Source organism: Maylandia zebra, linkage group LG10 (genome assembly GCF_041146795.1).
Source record: "Maylandia zebra isolate NMK-2024a linkage group LG10, Mzebra_GT3a, whole genome shotgun sequence".
NCBI classification, from domain to species: domain Eukaryota; kingdom Metazoa; phylum Chordata; class Actinopteri; order Cichliformes; family Cichlidae; genus Maylandia; species Maylandia zebra.
The window spans coordinates 25,006,779-25,026,849 of NC_135176.1; the positions used below are offsets into that span (position 1 = coordinate 25,006,779).

Below are 20,071 nucleotides of genomic sequence, written 5' to 3' on the forward strand. Positions count from 1 at the left end.
AACCTAGTGAATCAGCACCAAGGACAGTATCTGTTTCCGTGGGATGCCTCAGTCAGTGAGATCATGATAACAGTATAAGGAAACATGCAAACAGCTTCTGCTGCTCAGGCTCAACTCCATTTACACATTTCACTTGCATCCATTTGGTCCGACTTTCTGTTTTCCTCCCTGTCAGTAGACGCATTGTGAGACCATCATCCTAAATCGAAATGTTGTTTGTTTGGAAGACACCCAACTTTGAAACTGTCCACAGTGTGACATAGGACCACACATCTTTCATGCTCATCTTCTTTCACCTGTCAGAAGTCACATCATCTTCCTGAAGTTAGTTCGTGAACCAATTTTAGGCTCATCTTAGCATTTAAATATCAGATTATATCCTTTATTATCACAGAGAGCTTAAATCCGATATGACACTTCATGTGTGACCTCAAATCTTTTCAGGATAATTTCTTATGAACTTTTGTATCTCAGTTAATCTTTCTTACCTAAGAACTGATCATCGATACTGGAAGTAAGATCATGTCTCTTCAGCCCTATTATACACCTTACAGCCTGCTTATACCTACAAACTTCAAAGAATATTTAACTTACGTCGATTCTGAAATCTTCGAGGCGTTTAAACTTGCTCAGGCACTCCTGCAGCTTGGGTTCAATCTCCAAGTTCTTGGCTTTGGAGTATTTAAGGAAGGCCCAGAACTTCTCAAGTCCATACAGCTGCCCTGTGGTCAGAAAACAAATGTTGTTAAACGTGACTGTACAGAAGACAAGAGCTTGTTCATATAAAAATCTCTGCTGAGGTGCCTCTGAGAGTGTTTTAAGGTTTCCTCACCAGCTTCGTAGTCTTTCATGGTCTCCTCCTGGAAGTCCTTAAAGATGTCTGGTCTGAACTTCTTCTCTAGACCGTAGCTGTAGTACCTGAACAAGCACTCTAAACCGTACCTGCAACACATAAGCGTCGAGAGAGGAAACAAGAGAAATTAGATCACACCGAGCTTTGGAAATAACAAAAGCTAGATTCAGACAGCTGCACAGAGCCCGTTTCCACTGTGCTGCCAAAGCTTTACATCTGCTCTTCTCCTCATCACGTAAATCCAACTGTCCAATAGTAATGTCACTGCTACATACACAGGTTGCAGATCTTACCTATATCCTTCTTTTCCATCCTCGACTACCAGCTGTCTGAATTCCTCGTACATTTTCCTGTTGAAGTGGTCCCGCAGGAAAAATGACCAGAATCGGAAGAGCGTGTTCATCTCCTGCGACTGGCCGATTCCCAGCCGTTTCCGCTCTGTGATGGAGAAAAAGTGGTCAAATACATGAAGATAAAGGACACAGTTTCAATTAACTTGTAATAATTAATGCTAAACAGTCTCTGATCAGAACTTAAGGGATGTTTAAAAACGAGGAAATGCACCGTTTAGGCAACGCCGGCGGTACTTGTGGTAAACGTGTTGCGTGAAGCCGTTCTCCTTGAGCAGCTCGTGCGATGGGTGCTGGAACTTGGGGAGGGACTGGGGAGTGCAGCCGATGTTACCCAGGGCGGGGGTGCCCTCCGATGGGCTTGCATTAGAGCTGATAGAGAGAAAGGTGGAGGATTAGGTGGAGATCTACTAAAGTAAGTCCACCTTCAGTAAACCTTTAGTCTTGTGATCACAATATGTACACAATATGAATATCTTCTATGCTTTTCCTTTTATGTTCTGGTATTATCAAAGCTGACTGCAGAGCGTGTAACAGAGAGCAGAGGGTCTCACCTGACGGAGGCGGTACGGGACCGATGCTCTCTGGAGTCCATCACCCAACCGACGTGGAACTCCAGGGGCGGGTTGGAGCTGTGCCGGGTCTTCCTCTTCCTAGGCGTCTAAAAGGGCGCGGGGAAAAATCAACACGTTTAGTCGCTGAGCTTTTCATGCTGAACCCAACAGGTTTTGCCACTAAAACACAATTCCAACGTCTCACCTTGGCATCGACGGGCCGACTTTCCTTCACAACTGGGTAGAAGCGAGGCGTCATGGTCGGGTCCTTCCGGTGAGGCGTGCGAGGCGTGCGGGGCGTCCGGGCACTGCGGTAGTTGGGCGAGTCAGGCACGGTAGTTGGCAGCGAGCGAGCTATTGAGGAGGGCTCGGGGGCACCGAAGAGTTTGTTTGCCAAAGCGTCTGTGGGGACTGTGGACGAAGATAGATTTGTTGTAGAAAAGAACCGAAAAACTTCACACGCAAAGTCCCGACACACACTTAAACACTTTAAGAGACATCTAATGTCACAACATCTTTGATCTTATAGCTTCATTTATTTCACAGTGTGATGATAATGGACTACAGTAAAGCCACAGCTGTTACCACAGAACCAACATGGATTCAGAACTTCTTAATGTCTCTTTAATGCGAGTGATGTTGAACAAAAATGACTCAATGAAAATAGTGAGTGTTATTAAAGCCGTTTACAGCACATTTAAAGACTGCAGATTTTAACTGGAGACCAGTAACAGTTCCTACAGAGTACCACCAAGTTGCTGGAAATTGGGTCGTCTCTGTCTTGCAAGTCATAAAGCGAGACCGCATTTCTGTCATTTTAGACCGACCTCTGGACAAAACACTCAATGGTTTTCCACAGTAACGTGTGGAGCGCTGGTGCTTTAACAGAGCATGTTTAATGGCGAGTCGATCACAATAAAACTAATTTTAAAATTAGAGAAAGATCAGAAGAATATGACATTATTTAGAGCAGCATGCTGCCTCTCTTCTACCCAATCCTTTGTCATTCCATCAAAATTTTCCTCTCAGGAAATTGTTCCAAAGGGAGTTCAAAGATTCCTTCAGACCATTGTTCACATAGGACTATGTCGACATGTTGGCATATTTATTAGCACTGTTGAATGTATCTGCTGTAAAATAAAAATGCGATTTCTATGAATCACTGCTCTGTTTTTGCTGACGCCCATCCTCTTGATTCATTTCCAGTCTGTTTCGGTCTCGCGTCAAATCTTTCTTTACACAAGCAGCAATACAAAAATCCCCCCAACAACTATGAGATTTATTTTATATTTTTAAGCTCTTCTAGTTGTGTTGCCATTCTTCATCTGGGTTCTGCTAGGTTGCCTGGTTTTTAAAAATGGGTTCATCTTCTTAGACTTGACTCCCATCTAGGAATTTTTCCAAGATGGGGGTCCTACACGAGGGGGGGGAAGAAAAAGAAAACAAAAAAGGTCTGGACAAGCCGAGAACTGCCCGACTGTTCTTTCAGTGAAACAGAGCCCAGTTTGCAGCTCTCTCTGTATCTCTTATGGGTGATTTAGACGTTCGTGGTGAACTTTTGTAGAGCCGTGGGTCGTAGCATCACCTCCAGCATTTATGACCGTCTCTTAGGGCTGTGCGATATGACCAAAATCTCATATCCCGATATAAGAATTTTATCGTCCGATAACGATATAAATCACAAAAATGTAACATTGTCTGTAAATTCTGTGAATCTCGGGCAGCTCTACTTGCGTGAAGTGTTTCCAGCTGCGTGTCGTGTACCTGGAGTCGAGTGTTTTAACCGATGCATGAAACTACACATTTTTAGACATAAGCTGTAACGGCCGCTGTTTTCTTTGTGAGTATTTATCACACGGCGTGCTGCGGGGAAAAGCCTGTTCTAACGTTTGAGTCTAAGGTTTATTTTTTAGCACCTGGCGGCTCTTTTTTTGGTTCTCATCCGTAAATAATCTGCTCTTTCACGTGATTCAGTTTATTTTGAAAAGTCTCAACAGGATCCTGAGCTTTATTGTGAAAGGTTTATGTGGAACATAAACAAGCGGACACGCAATGATGTTACAGTCATTGTTGCTAACGACAACGCATAAAAACAGGCGCTTGTCCGTCCATAGTGTGGTTATATTAAATATAAGAGAAAGAGAGAACTTTAAGAAATTAATATAGCCACTACAGTGACCATCAAAACGATGAAAAAATATTGCCGTAAAAAGTTTATTTTGCGACACCACGAAACGAGCGATAGCGTAAAATGAAACGATCGACGTTTTTATATCGTCATCCGATATATATCGTTATATCGAACAGCCCTACCGTCTCTGGTACATTTTGTGTTAATGATCTTGTGGTCACGAGTGTGGGAGTGTGTGGTCATGTGGTGCCAGCCACTTGACTCTTTGTTGTGGACAATTTGTTTTGGGGGGGTTTTCACCCCAAAAAAGGCATTTATTATTATTTCCACTTCTTTGTACACCCCTTCGTGTTCATTTCAATAGTTTTGGCAATCTCCATCTGGGAATTTACTAACATTTGTGAGTCCTTATATTGATGCTATGATTGTACTAAGACAATGATTATTATTTTCAATGATAAATTCAAAAACTGCATTGAAAAGGTAGCCAGAAACGCAAAGGAGAATTCAACAGCAGTGAACAGGCCTGTCATGGTGTTTTCCTTCTAGAGAGGTCTCTAGAGTTTGTGACATGTATACAGCATAGATTTCCCTCAGAATCCTCAGATTTGGGTGTGATAATTATTTAAAAACACAAAAGCGTTGTATATTTGGCTGTGTTTTTGAGTCCTTACTCTGCTGGGGTCGTGGGGGGCCTGGTGGGACTTCCTGGTTGGGGTCGACAGGCGGCTCAGGGGTCAAGCAGTCAAACTGTTCACGGCTGATCAGGTGGACCTTCTTGAAGTTCTCCACCTCTTGCTGTAAAAATGAGAAAAATCACATGTTAATGCACGAGGCGTGACAAAATGTCTCTTTCTGGGAACCGTGATACGAAAACGTCACAAATTAATTAAAATATAAAAGTTTAAAGCCAACTTCAATCGTCCAGAAAAAAAGCACATAAAGTCATTTTCATATTATTTCCCTGTAAACTCCAAAACACCACAGGAAATGTCTCTTACATTCTGGACAAAACCGATTATTAACAGACCTTATCTTCAGCAGTCTGGAGAGCGAGATACAACTGCAAAAAATAGCTGCTAGAAACACTCTCTTCGCCCTCATATCTGACATCTGACTGCTCTGACACGAGCGCAGCAGCCAGCAGGTTCACATCAACACAAGTACCCTGAAGTTTCTGCACATGAATACATCCGTAAAGCATGTTTTCTTGTTCCTTCTACAACAAAGCTAGTTTAAAAACGCCACCAAAACCAAACAGCGACGAATCATCCTCCCTGCCAAGATCATCAAGCGCGACTCACACTGGCTCTATCCCTCCGAGCATCCTCAGATCTCTGACCTTCCATCTTTAGCTCCCCTGCAGCCCATCAGCTCGAGCCCTCAGGCCGAGGCCTTGCGTGTGGGGTTTATTTATAAACAGCAACACTCTGTTCCACACGACACAGGATTTGTGCCGGCGAGTACGTGAAGGTCGCCACAAAGAGTTCAACAATGCAACAATGGGCGGCCACAACAACAAAAAACACAAAAACAACAAAAAACTCTGTTGGGTGTTTTGTTTCCATATCCAGAAACAGCTGAAGGATCTACTCATCACCAGGCTTCAGGTGGAAACGTGTCTGACATGGCAGCGACACAACCTGGACGCTGTCCGACTTCTACATCAGGACGTCGTCGTCTCATAACCCACCAGATTAAGTGCAGAATCAAGCAGAACATCCTCACCTTGATGGTGGCGTATTCGGGCTCGTACGTATCGTCCCACAGGTCCTGCTCGTAGTAGAAGAGCCCGTCGTTGATCACCTTGGCCAGCTCGCTGGTCAACTTGGCGCGCGATGTGTGGTGGCCCGTGCGGTCGCCTCCCGGGTGCTTCCTCAGGTAGGGCGGCGTCTGCGTCACGATCAGGATCTTGTTGACGTCGTGGTCGTCGATCTCACCGTCCGTTTCCTCGTCGGACCAGTCGGTGAAGGTGTTGCGGCGTCCGTCCATCTGCTCCATCTCCTCGTCGAACATGAAGTCGAGCTCCTCGGGTTCGTCCTGCTCGGCTCCGTCCTGAGTGACAAAACAAAGCACAAAAATATTCAAACGTTAGCTGATTATGTAAGTTAACTGAAAAACTGATAAAGATTAAAAAAGGTGCAGATTTAAAAATCACAGAGTTGCAGAAAGATGAAGCTACAGTCTCAATCTCAACAAGACTCTAAATAAAATAGCACAAACACATTATATAAACACACATTTCCTTCCTCACCTTATTTCCTGAGGTAGCAGCGGAGGGTGAGGAGCCGGGCTGGGGCACCGGGGAGCGAATCGACTCATCCTTTTCCTTCTGCTGCTGATGGTGTAATGAGGAGGACTTCATCAGTCAACCGATCAAACAAGGGGAAATAAAGGAAGGAGGTGGTGGAGGAGGGTACGGAAAGCGAGGTTTGATTAAAGAATGATGTGAAAAGACTAAAACAAAAGGAAAGTGATGCAATGGGGTCATGCAAAAATATATGCTGCAGTTAAAAGAATAAAATAAACTGCAGTGCCTGCTGCTGTGAAGCAAAAGTGATATGATAGTCATTATATTAGAGGTTCATTTTGTCTAACAACCACACATGATCACTTCCTTCTTAAAACGTTTTTAATTCAACATCTCGTTTGTGTTTTGCTCTGAATTTCACCTTTTCTGAGCTGACCTTGGGTCTGGCCGGGGAAGGTCTGGGTCTCTTCTTAACCTCGATCCAGGACTCTGAGTCCAGGTCAGGGAGACTAGCTGAGAGGCCCTTGGGCATGGTCTTGAGGTTGGAGACATCTGGTTCAGCCTTGGTCTGTTGTTGCATTGGTGTGGAGGCCCTGGGCAGACCTGCAGCAGAGAGAAGATTACAGTCAACATTAACTTTGATCACCAGGCAAGGATTACTTATCTTAAAATTCTCACTTTCTTCATGTAAATGAGGGAAATGCTCATTTCACGTGATGCAGAATTGAGGGTCAGTTAAATGCTAAACATTACAAAATGTGCAGCTTCAGGTCAGAGTGCTCACCTCTGGGCTCCTCAGCCATTTGTCTTGGAACAAACTCGGGGCAGTTGATGAGCTGGGAGAAGTCCGTATGCGTGTGCGGCATGTTTGGCATGTTCAGGCCCGGCAGCGGCCACTTCTCCGGGTCCACCTTCCGACGGATCTTCATGTCAATAATTTCCACTTCCTTACTGTCCTTTAACGCCTGACGGGACAGATGAGGGACCGGTTAGCCCAGGTGATTAGTAGAAATTTGCGACCATTCATGTATTGACAAGAAACGGGAAAACTACCCAGACTGACTCTGTCCAAAGGTGAAAATATCCCAGTAGCAAATCTAAAGGTCACTAATTAGAGCTGCATCATTTTTTAATGTATTTATTCATTTTTTGAAGTTGTACAAAAACCCAAAAATGACCTGCCAAATATTTGTTGTTTGGTACCCTCGAGCTACTTCTGGACAGAAAATTGTTTCACATAATGAACTACAGAAGCTTCTAGAAAACACAGTCCCCAAAGGTTTTTTTCCTTTAGTGCATTTTAACTTGAACGCTGCTTCACATTATTTTTTATGCAATTTAATTGCTTGTTTTTCTGTCCTACAGCCGCTTTCAGACCAGTTCTGACTGCGTTTAACATGAATTTTTAAATGTCTTCACTGACTGACATCATTCAACCAGTCAAAGAAACGCGCTTACATCCAGAATGATGTTGACGTCGGTAGTGAGGGCCTGAACTCTGTGAAAACTGGCGATGAGTCCGATGGGCAGGAAACCCTCCTGATCCATCTTCCTCCGCAAGAAAAAGTCTCTCTCCAGGTTGTCTAGGCTGAAGTAGTACTCACTGGAAGGGAAAAAAAACACAGGGAGAAAAGTGGTCAGCAGATGCTGGTATTTCATGCCTAGTCTTTGACATCAGAGGGAAGTAAAGTGAGAAAAGAAAAAAAAAAAAAAAAAATCACAGGGAAAGACTGAATGAAAACTTATTTTTGTTACGACTGGTTATGTAACATTGTCTAGATGTCAACAGTCATCACATATCTTCCAAACTAAAAACAGAGGATTTAACAAGGTTTCAGAGCCTGAGTAAGTTGGCCAAAAATGTATTGTTTCGACACACACAGCATCTCCAGCAGCAGGTGCTTTACTGGACTATGTCAGGTATAATCTGAACAGCTTCAGTAATGTTGAAAAGAGATACTTTATTCTTATAAGTGAAGTAAACTTAACCACTTATCGACAACAAGACTGTTAAGCATGCAGACCGGGGGCCAAATGTGGCTTTCCGAAAGAGTCCAAAATCAACTAAATGTGTGACTTTCCAAAGAGTGAAAATGACTCCAATTTCATCAGTGAAATGCACTGCTAGTCCTGCTGTGGGGATAACAGTCTTACAACACAGGAGTGTAAACGTATGAAAACTTTGAAGGATTTCTAGACATCAGTTGAGATCTGAACCTCGTAAGATCAAACTGGGCCCTAAGGTGCTGATCAACTTCAATCAGTTTAACAGCTCTGGTTTAAAGCAGTTGACTGTAATGGGAACAAAGATGTGATGAAACCAGTTTCTTTTTGATCCATCATAGTTTGATTCATTGTGTGTGTCCGTGTCACACAGATAATTTGCCTAAAACAAAATCCAGAATACGACACAATGAGGTGGAACAATAGCCGTTTAAATCTGGTGCCAGACAAATGAGGTCACACTACTCAGAATCTGGAGAGTGAGATGCAACTGCAAAGTGCTGAAAGATGAACGCAAATGATCAAAGCTGATGTTGCAGAACCAGAAATACTGGGGGGGGGGGGGTTTCTCCATGTTTCCTTATCAAGCAAATCACAGTGCAACTCGGCCACCAACCAGATTCAAGTGTAGAGGCTCAAGCTGCTAGTGTCAAGCACCGATGATGTTTAGCTCCATCTCCAGCGCCACACCACAAATGTCTAATAACAGTTTGTACCAGTAGAACCCATTTAACTGACATTATTTGCAGCAATTCCCCAAATTAAGCAGCTCTAATCTTAGGAGGAAGAAAAGCCAAGCCATGACGTCAAGATGTGACATCATGCAACCTTAAGGTCTGCCATCTTTGCAAAAGCCAATCACTTCATCTCATTATGCTTCAATGCTGAGATCAGAGTTGTGAAAAGTTCTCTCCACCGTCATTTAGTCAGAGAAGAGACATGAAGAGCTCATCACTTCTGCAGCACATCTGCACATAATGTCTGAACGCAACCCAATAAATACGAGTTTACCTACCCCCCCCCCCCCCCCGACATCGACCTATTCCTGTGACAGAAAAGCTAAACTCACATTTGCCGCTTGATGTAGTCCTTCAGCAGATCCTGATCGACAGAGTAAAGGTCATTGCTGCTCATGTTGTCATAATAGTAGGTCACAGAGTTGCTGAACTTCTGTCCGTAGGGTCCGTCTTTTACGTCGTAGGACTTGTAGCTGTAGTGATAGTCGTAGTGGCCTTGAAGGGAGAGGAGCAGTCGGTTAGACAGAAAGCGTGCAGCACGGCGTGCATACATTACTCGTGTGAAAGACTGTGCACGGGAACAGCAGATGCTCTCTGCGTTGTGAACCTTCTCAGCTATCAGTGCTCACATCGTTTTTACCCTTTACTATTCATTTCTTGCAAAACCAGCCAATCAAAAGATTAAAATTCTTCCACTTGCTATTAGTAGGCAGCAAAATTGATTGGGAGGTGCATCTTTGTTCTCAGATCGATGCTATCTGATGGCTCTCACATTGAAGACATGAGAGAAGACTCTTATACTGACACTCACCCCCAAAGCATTAATTCTTATTCAAGTACTGTTAATTTTGTTGTGTTTCACCATTTCTATTAAAAATCCCCTAAGAATAGTTTTTAAATGTTCCATTTATTGCATCTCTTTCGTACCATATTGTCACTTACGCTGCTAGTTATAGTTAGGAGTGAGAATTATCGAAGGTTACACAAGAATGAAAACAGCAGACTGACAATCAGTAAGTAGGAGCAGATTAATGAGAATAAGTCTCAAGTTTAACTGCTGTTTAACTCAAAAGCTATTCAAGGCACAGCCAAGAAAAAAAAATGTGTTAAGATGTAAATTATAAAGAACGCAGAAGTGAAGGAGCAGTGAGCCTCTTAAAATACAATTACACTGTGTGTATGTGTATTGGCATATGTAGGAGGGCACCCACTTGAGGGCTGAGTAAATACACAAAGACAAAGTTCATGTGCTGAGCATTAACTGAAAGTCTCTTCAGCGCTGCTCAAAGTCAACAACCTCAAAAAAAGTTGGAAAAAAGGGAGAAAAGTGGAAATAAAATTGCTTCACTCACATTTTTGGGCACCGTTATAAAGTTTATGAGTAGCCGGTGCTTCTGGGAAGGAGGGTTTAGGATAAAAGGAGGAAAATGAGTACATGAAGAGAGAGGTGGGGGGGTTGGAATAAGGAAAAATGTATGTATGAAGAGAGTGAAAACAACAGGGAAGTGGGAGGGAGACTCTGGCCAAAACCAACAAGCCTTCAGGGAAACCAGTTTCTCCTGCTGGAGCCAAGGCCAGTCCTCATTCCAACACTCTCTGGTTGTTATTGCACTTTTTTGTTTTTACTCTAGCCTTGGTGGGGGCCAGATCAGGGTCATCAAACACTCGGATTCAGAGCCGTGGCAGCCAAAGCAACCAAAACTAGATAAGACACTGTCTACCTGTACCAACTTAATTCATCCAATTCACCAGCTTAAATCCTTGAAACATTGATAAAGAGAAAGTTGCTGTACTCCATGATTGCAGATGAACAGAAGACTGGACTGGAAGTAAAACCCTCAAACTATACTATTAAGACAAATTCACTTAAGTTCATGGGGAGTCTTTCCACAAAAGCTGTGTGGGTAATGGGTTTGTCAAAGCACTCAAAACACTGACATCACCAACCAAACGGTACAAAATTAAAAACTGCGATGTCTCCTGTGAAAGTAATTTTGAAAGGATTTAGCCCAGGCAGCTTTACTTTCAGTGCTGAGATCAGAGTTGTGAAAGTTCTCTCCACAGATGTTTAGTCAGAGAAGAGACATGAAGAGCTCATCACTTCTGCAGCACATCTCTTATAGTGATACCAAGCGCTCTGCCATATCACAGCGTCTGCAATAATAGCTGTAAATTCTTAAGTGATATAAAAATGTTATATAGCGATACCCCACGTTTACGTCCCCTGGTGTGCACAATGGCACGTCCAAGACCGAGGAACACTCGTGTGCCTCCAATGATGATTCAGTATCTAAAAAGAGGCCTACTTCAACAATCTCCACACACAATACTCTGCATAAATATGCATGAAAACAGTTCCTGCCAACAGTGAAAAATAAACCTGTTTCACCACTTGGGGCTAAAAAATACACAGCAGAGTACAGCCAGTGCAGCTCAAATGTAAACACATTCAAACAAGCGTTGCTAGCTGCGGTCCATATGACAGGAAGAACAAATGGTGGATGGAAGTTTCTGCTGCTGCTGGTTAAAAAGCTCCAACCAGGATATGCCATCCAAGGAAGAAACGCTTTATTATGTGACAATACTGTGCAGCTCGTTTTCTCCAGCATTAAGAAATCATGTTATACTTTTTCTTAGAATTTCCAGAGAAAACACTACAAGGCTACTTTTGTGCTGAGATGTGACTTCTGCTGTGTCACTGCTATTGCACTATATCTGGCTACCACCTTGCTTCAGTGCATTCAGACCTCAAATTAGGAAACGTGTGTAAGTATCCTGCATGATGCTGATTTGTCAGTGCAGTCTGGTCAGCCTTTTAACTTAAAAGGAAAAAAAAAAAACAACTTACTGTGGTTAAAAAAAACAAAACAAAAGCGATGTTCATATTATATTACTTATAAACATTTTGAGGACACCTGCCTAGCGGTGAAAAAAAAAAGTGTTCTTTTGATATTTTTGAGTCGTCTAAAACGAGTAAGATGTACCTCTCCCGGCACCTCTGCCTCGTCCCCGACCTCTTCCTCTTCCACGTCCTCGACCTCTGAATCCTCCGCGGAATGGCGCCCCCTCACTCTTCACGCTGGAAACCTCATCGTGGTCGTCACGCCACTCGCGCTCATACTTTTGGCTATGCCAATCTGCAGGGAAGCCAACCATATTCCTGTCAGCAAACACTAAACCAGACTGGATAAGTAGGTCTGAACAAATATCCAATGAGGCTAACTAATTCTTTCTTACTAGTTTTCTAAATTGTGATAAAACACATTTGAATACGATACAGCGTCTTCCTAACAGCGAGTAGATTTCATTTCCTGAACACAAGTGGAGTAATACGTGAAGTGCACAGCTGAATAGTGAAGCTATCAAAGCAGAAGTATAAAATTAGCAGTCGAGCATGCACACGTGCACACACACACACACACACACACACACACACACACACACACACACACACACACCTCTCCACATCCTGCTGCTGAGTCATGTGCACTTTCTTAACCAGCTAAATGTAATAATAAGCTCTGTATTATCAACATCTAAAGACACGGCATCAAAGCCACTTCCAGTAGTCGCATATTCAGATGTGCTATCATGTGCAAGCACCAGAGATGACCGCCATGTGGAGCCAACTTCCTACTACCTCTCACCCAAAATAAACCTGTTACCACGTGAAGACGTCACAGACTAACCTCTGAGGTCGTTCCTGGCGTTGGGAGGCAGGCGCGGGTTTTCATTCTGTCTGCTGTTGTTCCTAGAGGCCGAGCGCTCCCTGGGCCCCTCTGACTTCACCTCGATCATCAGAGGAACCCACTTCTGCTTGTTTCCTGTTTTCAAATGACATGTAGAGGAAACACCGTTAAAAGGAAGAACAAATCCACGGACTGTTTCAGATGATGTTATTTTATTTAGTCATTCTTACATCTACCAAATGAATATCTTAATCACCACCATGCTTTTTGTGTTTAGAAACAGTATATCTGTAAGCTAGATGATTGGCTGATTCTAATAGCCTTTAGATATGTGCATGTGATAAACATACAACTTTTATTCTGAAAAACTGATAATCGCTTCCAGGACTTTCATAGATGTAAATGTATCCTGCAGTACGCTGGCTGTCCAGCAGGGTGCCTCACAGAGCTGCCATCTGAAAGGACTGCTGGTTGTCAGGGTGCTGTGTGGACATGTGGTTAAGTTTGTGATAGACAGCATGTGCAATAAAGAAGGGAAGTGACTGTCCCTGCAAATGTAAGAGATGTGGTCATCAACCCTCTTGTTCTTAAAATACTTGGTTGCTTGTACTTGACAGCAGTTCTTTGTTTACTTATGCATCTCGCTTAAAAAGGTAGCTTGTAAATTTACTTATATTCCACATTTTGTGGCAATTGCAGCCTTCCGTGCAAGCCCAGACCCGTCATTTCCCTTCTCCCCCCCTCCTGCTTGTGGTATCTGAAAACCTTACCCATGTGTCCACGTCACACCGTGACAATCAGCTGTCCTTTTAAACTGCAGCTCTGCAAGGCAGCCTGCTGGACAACTAGAGCCAATTAAACTCTTCTTAAAACAGAGCCTGTTTTACTCAGAGTCCTGGTGATTTACCTGTGGCTGAAAGCCAAAACCTTTTTGATGGGCACGAAAAACATGATTCATTTGCTTCAATACTGTGATCAGAGTTGTTCAAGTTCTCTTCATTTTAACATTTTAGTCAGAGAAGAGACATGAAACTCATCACCTCCACAGCACATATACAAAAACCGACAAATGCATCTCCAGGAACAAGAAGTTTTACTATTATAAACCCAACTGCTTTAAAATTGATACGAGTACATAAAAATGTGCACTGTATGCACTGATCTTAAATACTGCAATTCAGTGTATAAATAACTTCATTGTTTAAGTCTCTTCATCAATACAACAACTGGCCTGAATTGTTAGGAAAAGAAAACGAACGGGCAGGTCGGTGCTAAAATTCGTGCCAGACCATTTGTATGCCGGTATGTTTTTTGAGGGGTGATGAAAACATGAGAGCCAGGAAACGCCCCCCTCCTCCACACACACAGAGCAAATTCAGCCATGCACACTGAGGGCCAGCTATGCTGTGAAGGTCAGAAAGCACTCGCTGGCTGCCTGGCTGGCACGGTTTAAACCTTTAACTGCTGCCAAAACTGCTAAACTATAACCAGCCACCACAAACTTCTCCTAAATGATCAGTTATGGGCACGAATTTAAAAGGCAACCTGTATTTGACTTCGAGTGATACAACCTTGTACTGTAACTGACTCTGCTTATTTAGATTTGCTCCCACACTACTAACGTGGTTATTACAATTAAAACACGCTTTGTTTAAGCAGCCATGAAAGACCCAACTTATCTTGCACTCACTTTACCCTTTACACGTGGAGTGAACGCATCTGAAACACTGATAAACGTAGGCAAAAGTGGCCTTTTGTTCTCTGATATTACACGGGGAGTACGGCGTATTTGCAAAGGCACAAGTGGAGAGCACAAAATCATCTACCACATAATGTGTACCCCTGTACCGGTTACTGATCCTTTGACTGGCCATTTAAGAGCAAAAACAACAACAAAAAACAGCAGCACAATCCTAACATCTTAGTTCACAGTTCTGGAGTCATTACTGCCATTTTTAGAGCTGCTTAACTGAAATCCTTTCATTTGTATTTCATCAACCTTACCACCAACTTTAGCACCAGATACTAATGAAGCCAATTATTTAAAAGCGAGAACCCCAAAAGCTCAGAGTGGACTTTTTCCTTCAAACGTTTTAATGTCAAAACCAGATTCTTTAGCAAGCACTATAATTACAGACAAATGATTAAATCAGTTTGATCATTGGTCACCTTTTTTCTTCGGTCCGTTCTTCTGGGAGTCGTCGTCACCGTTCTTTTCCTCTCCCGAGTCGTCTGACTTGGCCTTCACGTTCTCCTTGCTCTCTTCATTGCTCTCCCTTTTCTCCTTTGACTCCTTTTTAACCATCGTCTTTTTGGTGCCCTAAGTAGACGGGAAACACATTCAAACCGCTATTTAGAGGAGGCGAAGAAAAGTCCATGAAAGGAGACAGAGACAATTTCATGTAAGACTTGAATTATATGGAACTTGCCACAATGAATTCTTAATACACTTGCTTAACAAATTACACTGGCAAAGATTCTGTATAATGTTAGACATTTTTACCATTTGATTTCAGTAAAATTAAAGCATTATTTAAAAACCCTTTAACAGTTGGCACTTTGACGGGACAGGTTAGCTTTCAGTAACCAAGGGCTCATTTTCACTGAACCAACATCACTTTTATAATCTTGACCTAGAGTTGAGCAACTCAGTATGTTTACATACGCACACACACAGCCAGCAGTCTTTTTTAGTATTTTAAATCAATTTTTTTTTTTAGTTTTTAAAAATAAAGTTTGCAATAAATCGAATGCAAACAGGAAAAAGAAGCTCCTAAACCAGCAGTCTAGTGTGTAAAATCAAGAGGCTTTGGATTAATAAATATGGTGGACTGATGTTTAATGAAGGCTAAAACTGCAAATACCCACCAGGTCATAAAGGTGATTGGGACAAAGGTAACTTTGCATGTGGTTTGGGGTTTACGTGACCTTTTTTTGGGACTGCAGCAGAGTAACACACTGCTCCTACTGCCCTACACCCCAGCATAACCTGGCACAGTAACGGACACTGGGTAGTTCACCATATATAAAGTGGCTCTGCTGGTTATCTTTGCTCCCAGAGCTGATATAGTAGTTTATTCAAATCGGCCACTCCTCTGTGTTATGACAGCTCAGCAATCAGCAACATGCATATCTGCAAACTATGGCACTCCTGAGGTCTTTGCACAAGAGTCACGTAAATTTGTGTGAAGTTGGGTAAATAAAAGCAAGTTCATTTCCATGAACACGCACAGCCATGCACACCCTTTATTAAGTTTAATATGATCATACAAACTCAATTCAAAGACCAGACCAACCCAAACAGACTTGGTATTTCTGAACAACAGTAAGAAACAAAGCAGTCTGTAAAAAAGTCAACATTAAAAAAGTGCAAAGTATGAAATTATACTACAAAATAAAAGCATTTTTAAATTAAATTACACCAAAAGCTGAAGGAACCCATTTCAAATCTTGCTACTGAAAGCATTTGTATTACACATAATTTTATTTGTTTGTAGCTTTAAGAGAGACAATTTGTAATCTGTCTTTTTAACTTTGTACCTCCAACAGAAAATTAAGAATCTTGCAAGGCTCAAACGTTCCACTTTGCTGAAAATAATTACTTCAGGTGAACATAAACCAGATTACTCATAATTCTTGATACGATTTCAGACAGTGACTGCACATCTGACCTTACACACCAGCTAAAGTAATTCCTTTCAAATATATAACTGTGTATTATGCAAAGCTGACACGTGCTGGGCCTAAACATTACATACTGTGAAGTTTATTTTTGAGACTTGCCCTACAATGATTCAGTCAGCTAATATATTATTAACCCTTTTAACCAATGTGAAATTCTTCCAAAGAAATCACTGAGCTATAAAGACAAAAAAAAGTTAAACCAACTCCAAACGAATGTTAACGTTTTATCTCAGATGGCATCCATCCCTATATTATACAATATAGAGAACACAAATAGCACAAAGCAAAGAAGTCTGGCTTTATTGGGTTATCTCTGTTATCCTCTTTTGCCAACTCTTTCTTTAGGCCAAGCTTAGAATGAACAAATCTTTTAAATCTAATTTGGAATAAAATGGGATAAATGAGAAGGAAAGAAAAAGAACAAAATCCTAACAGCACAACAGGTTTTCCAAATTCAGTAGTGCAGAGTTTTGTAGCAATACTGAGTCTGAAAATCACTTTCTGTTCTAGCACATGTAGTACTGTTTTATTCAACAGTCCAAATTCTTGTCTACATTCATCTACTATGCTGTGCCCTTGATGGCAATCTACGATGCTCATTTCTGCTTTTTGGCTCCACTGCAGCAATTTTTTTTATTTAAGCGCCCATCTCCTTAACACCCTCTCCCTCTGACCCCACTTCCGATTGACTGCCCCTCACCAGGCTTCCGAAAAGAGAGCACAAAACTTGTAGGCTCCGCCTCCTCTGACATCGCTCATAATAGATTAGAAAACCCTTTGACATCAGCTGCTTAGAGCAGCCTGGAGCTTGAACATCTGACTCACAGATTACATTTACAAATATGCTGACCTCATTATGTGAGCTCCACCATCATATGTGACAGAAACAAAGGAACAACACAACAGGCCCCCCTCAAAAACTGCATAATGAATCAAATACATGGCACCGGTGACCATTACATGACTCAGCAGATGATGATGATGATGCAAAATGACACTGACAGGGAAGAATCATAAAAAAATAAAAATAAGTCATTAACTTACTGCTCACTGAGTAATGACTGTTGTTAATGGGAAGAAAATACTGAGATTTCCTCTGAGTTTAAACGGACAGAAGTTGACAGTTTGTCTCATAACAAAGGCTCTCCTAAGGTTACCATGGGATACGGCCACTTAAAGGCACAAGGCTTACCCAGTGTCTTAAAAGAAATGTTCAAAAACTTCTTTCACATACAGAAAAATTACAAATAAAAGTCACAGCACAAATGTCTTTAGTCAATGGTGAGTTATCTGGATCTTTTTGTTTAACTCTAAAAAGGGTAAAGCGATACTTCTGTGAGTGTAATGCTAAGTTTTACATATTTCACTTGTTTTTGGTCTAAAAATCAGATACAGTTATTGAAAGTGAACAGGTAGGCAGGCAGCAGGGTTCATGGGTTGAACTTACAGTGAATTTCCATGAGTCTCTGACCTGCCTGACAGTCGGCGGGCAGGACACGGTCCGTGTCACTGCCTCGATCTGAACAGAGGGAGGGAAGAGCAGTTTAGAGAAGACAATGAGGTGGGACCATGATGCACAGACAGACAAACACACAGACCCACACGTACGGTATGTAAAGATGTTTAAAAAAAACAAAAAGCTCTAATGCTAAGCAGTTAAAATGGATCAAAGCTTTCTAGCACCCGACCAATTAATCAGTGTACTTCGCAGCCCTATAGTTAGAATCTGGTAGTTTTCGGATATAGTGCAGATCAGACCTACTGGGCTTTTATAGCCTGCGCTCCTCTGCTCCAACAACATCATGCTTTTTATTGGTGTTGTCAAAAACAATGAAAATGCCAAGTCAATGTTGCACAAGCTGTGGATAATAAGAAGCATCTGCTGCAACTATTAGTCGGCCGAGCTCCCTCTGGGCCTTCCACACTACAGCCAAGCTCATCTCAGTGGAGACAAAGCTAATGTGTGTCATAACATCAAGAGGTTTATTGCTGTGAAATCTGTGCGGCTTGGACGAGGAGTGAGGATACTTTCAGCGATGACAGAATGGTGTGAGATAAACCATTAAAGGATCAGGTGTGAGCGGTTCAGTGAGTTTTCTTAATCAATAACACTGCTGTCGGCATTTTCAGCCGCACAAAGCTAAGATCACAAGGATGCTGAGTCATTCTTCCTGCGCTACAGGAAGGCACTGATGACGCGTCTGTTTCAGCCACTTTCATAATGAGACATTTCTAATCCCGAGCATAGGAACAGTTAACCAAAAACCCAGCCCAGAAAGCAGCACCGCCCTGCTATTTACGGTGGGTGAATGAAAGAAAGAAAATTACAGGCAAGACACTGATGAGATGATAAAAAAAATGGGGTGAAAAATGAAAATACAATCAGGTATAGATGACATGACACCAGAAGCCACTGTGGACTAAACAGTCACATGCATGTATATGGCTTTTCTCCCCAGACTGCAGGGGAAGAGGGGCTTTCTTCTGCCTGCATGACTCAGACAACCTACAGTTATATATGTGGCAGTAGCTACTTAGGCTGCTGCTCTCTAAGAGGTGTGGAGTGGTTCTGACTGTAATGGCACAAAAGGGCTGATAACATGACACACTGAATTTTATACCATTATTTTTTCCAAGTTTTTAAATATAAAAACATTAAATTGTAATAAATTAAGATGGATTAGAGAGATTTTTGCACTTCAGTGTTCATCATCATAATTATTCCCCACTAGGCAAGTGGGCCAGTGGATCCAATTTTTACTACAAGCCAATTTAATTATTTTATGTACCAATATCTTCAATATAGCAACACAGCATAATTTGTTGATAGTGGAGTACATGCATGCTCCTACAAAGAGCTGGAGTGGCTACGGTCAGCCTGAAGCAAAAAAATCTGAAAGGTTAAAAATCTAGCACCTTCTTAATAAGATAAGATAACCTTTATCAGTCCCACACGTGGGAAATTTGCTTTGTCACAGCAGGAAGTGGACAGTGCAAAAGTTATGTAGCAAAATTAGAATATAATAAGAATAAATACAGTACACAACTGTAAAGAATAGAATAAAATAAAATACTATATACAGTAGAATAAAATATGTTGGTTGTGTTAAACAAACTGGTGGTGGATGGGAACAACTGAGGAAACGGCTTTTCTTCACATGTAAACTGAGGGGCCAGTTCAGCAAGTTTGCGTCACAGGTCAACCAATAAGTCGCAACGCCATAAGTGACCCAAACAGGATCAGCTGCCTAATCAACGTGACTAGTATACGCACGACAACAGTCGCCCCAAAGCATTTTATACTGTAAGGTAAGCATGAGCCAGCAAAATCCCAACAATCACATGACTTCCAATGAGCAAGCATTGGGACGGAAAAAGGGCCTTTTAAACAGGAAGAAGCCTCCAGCAGAACCAGCATCAGTGAGGAGGCCGTCATCTGCAGCAAGCAGTTGGGGGTGAGGGGAGGAAGACAACCTTTTTATTTGATGATTATTCTAAACATTTGTCCCAAAACAGAGGTGTGTACACGCTTTTCAGTTTTTCACTGATTTAAAAAAAAGAAGAAGAAAAAAAAAAGTGCAACCTAGCTTGATTAGTATTACAAAACAGTTGCTAAACTTGGATCCAATTTATTCATCTAATTAATCTTACAACAAAAAAGTAGCACAAACCCTTTTATTACTTAGTCAAATCTACTTTCAGTGTCTGGACTTTACACTTTGTTAAAAAAAGTTGTAATTGTTTTGTCTAAATGTGTTATTGCACCGCACGTTTCTTTGAATCTCTGCGGGCTGCCCAAACAAGTGTGAAGTACTTTC

General features: G+C 41.9%; 1 protein-coding gene across 9 annotated transcripts in view; it reads right to left on the reverse strand.

Annotated features, from left to right (window-relative positions):
* The window catches only part of larp1 (La ribonucleoprotein 1, translational regulator), a 55,628-nt gene that overhangs the window by 3,469 nt on the left and 32,088 nt on the right, over positions 1–20,071 (reverse strand). For 2 of the 9 annotated variants that reach the window (XM_004561781.6, XM_012922024.5), the window contains exons 4-20: positions 17,701–17,772; positions 14,739–14,889; positions 12,570–12,704; positions 11,865–12,017; positions 9,213–9,375; positions 7,598–7,742; positions 6,924–7,104; positions 6,561–6,742; positions 6,143–6,247; positions 5,617–5,943; positions 4,563–4,686; positions 1,963–2,168; positions 1,758–1,864; positions 1,418–1,575; positions 1,147–1,291; positions 833–942; positions 595–722 (exon numbers count right to left, since the gene is read on the reverse strand). In XM_004561781.6, coding sequence (XP_004561838.2) covers positions 595–722; positions 833–942; positions 1,147–1,291; positions 1,418–1,575; positions 1,758–1,864; positions 1,963–2,168; positions 4,563–4,686; positions 5,617–5,943; positions 6,143–6,247; positions 6,561–6,742; positions 6,924–7,104; positions 7,598–7,742; positions 9,213–9,375; positions 11,865–12,017; positions 12,570–12,704; positions 14,739–14,889; positions 17,701–17,772 — 2,592 coding nt within the window. Of the gene's footprint in view, positions 1–594; positions 723–832; positions 943–1,146; positions 1,292–1,417; positions 1,576–1,757; positions 1,865–1,962; positions 2,169–4,562; positions 4,687–5,616; positions 5,944–6,142; positions 6,248–6,560; positions 6,743–6,923; positions 7,105–7,597; positions 7,743–9,212; positions 9,376–11,864; positions 12,018–12,569; positions 12,705–14,738; positions 14,890–17,297; positions 17,317–17,700; positions 17,773–20,071 lie in introns of those variants that run through there. The other 7 variants (XM_012922022.3, XM_012922021.3, XM_012922019.3 and 4 more) reach the window with 7 other exon arrangements.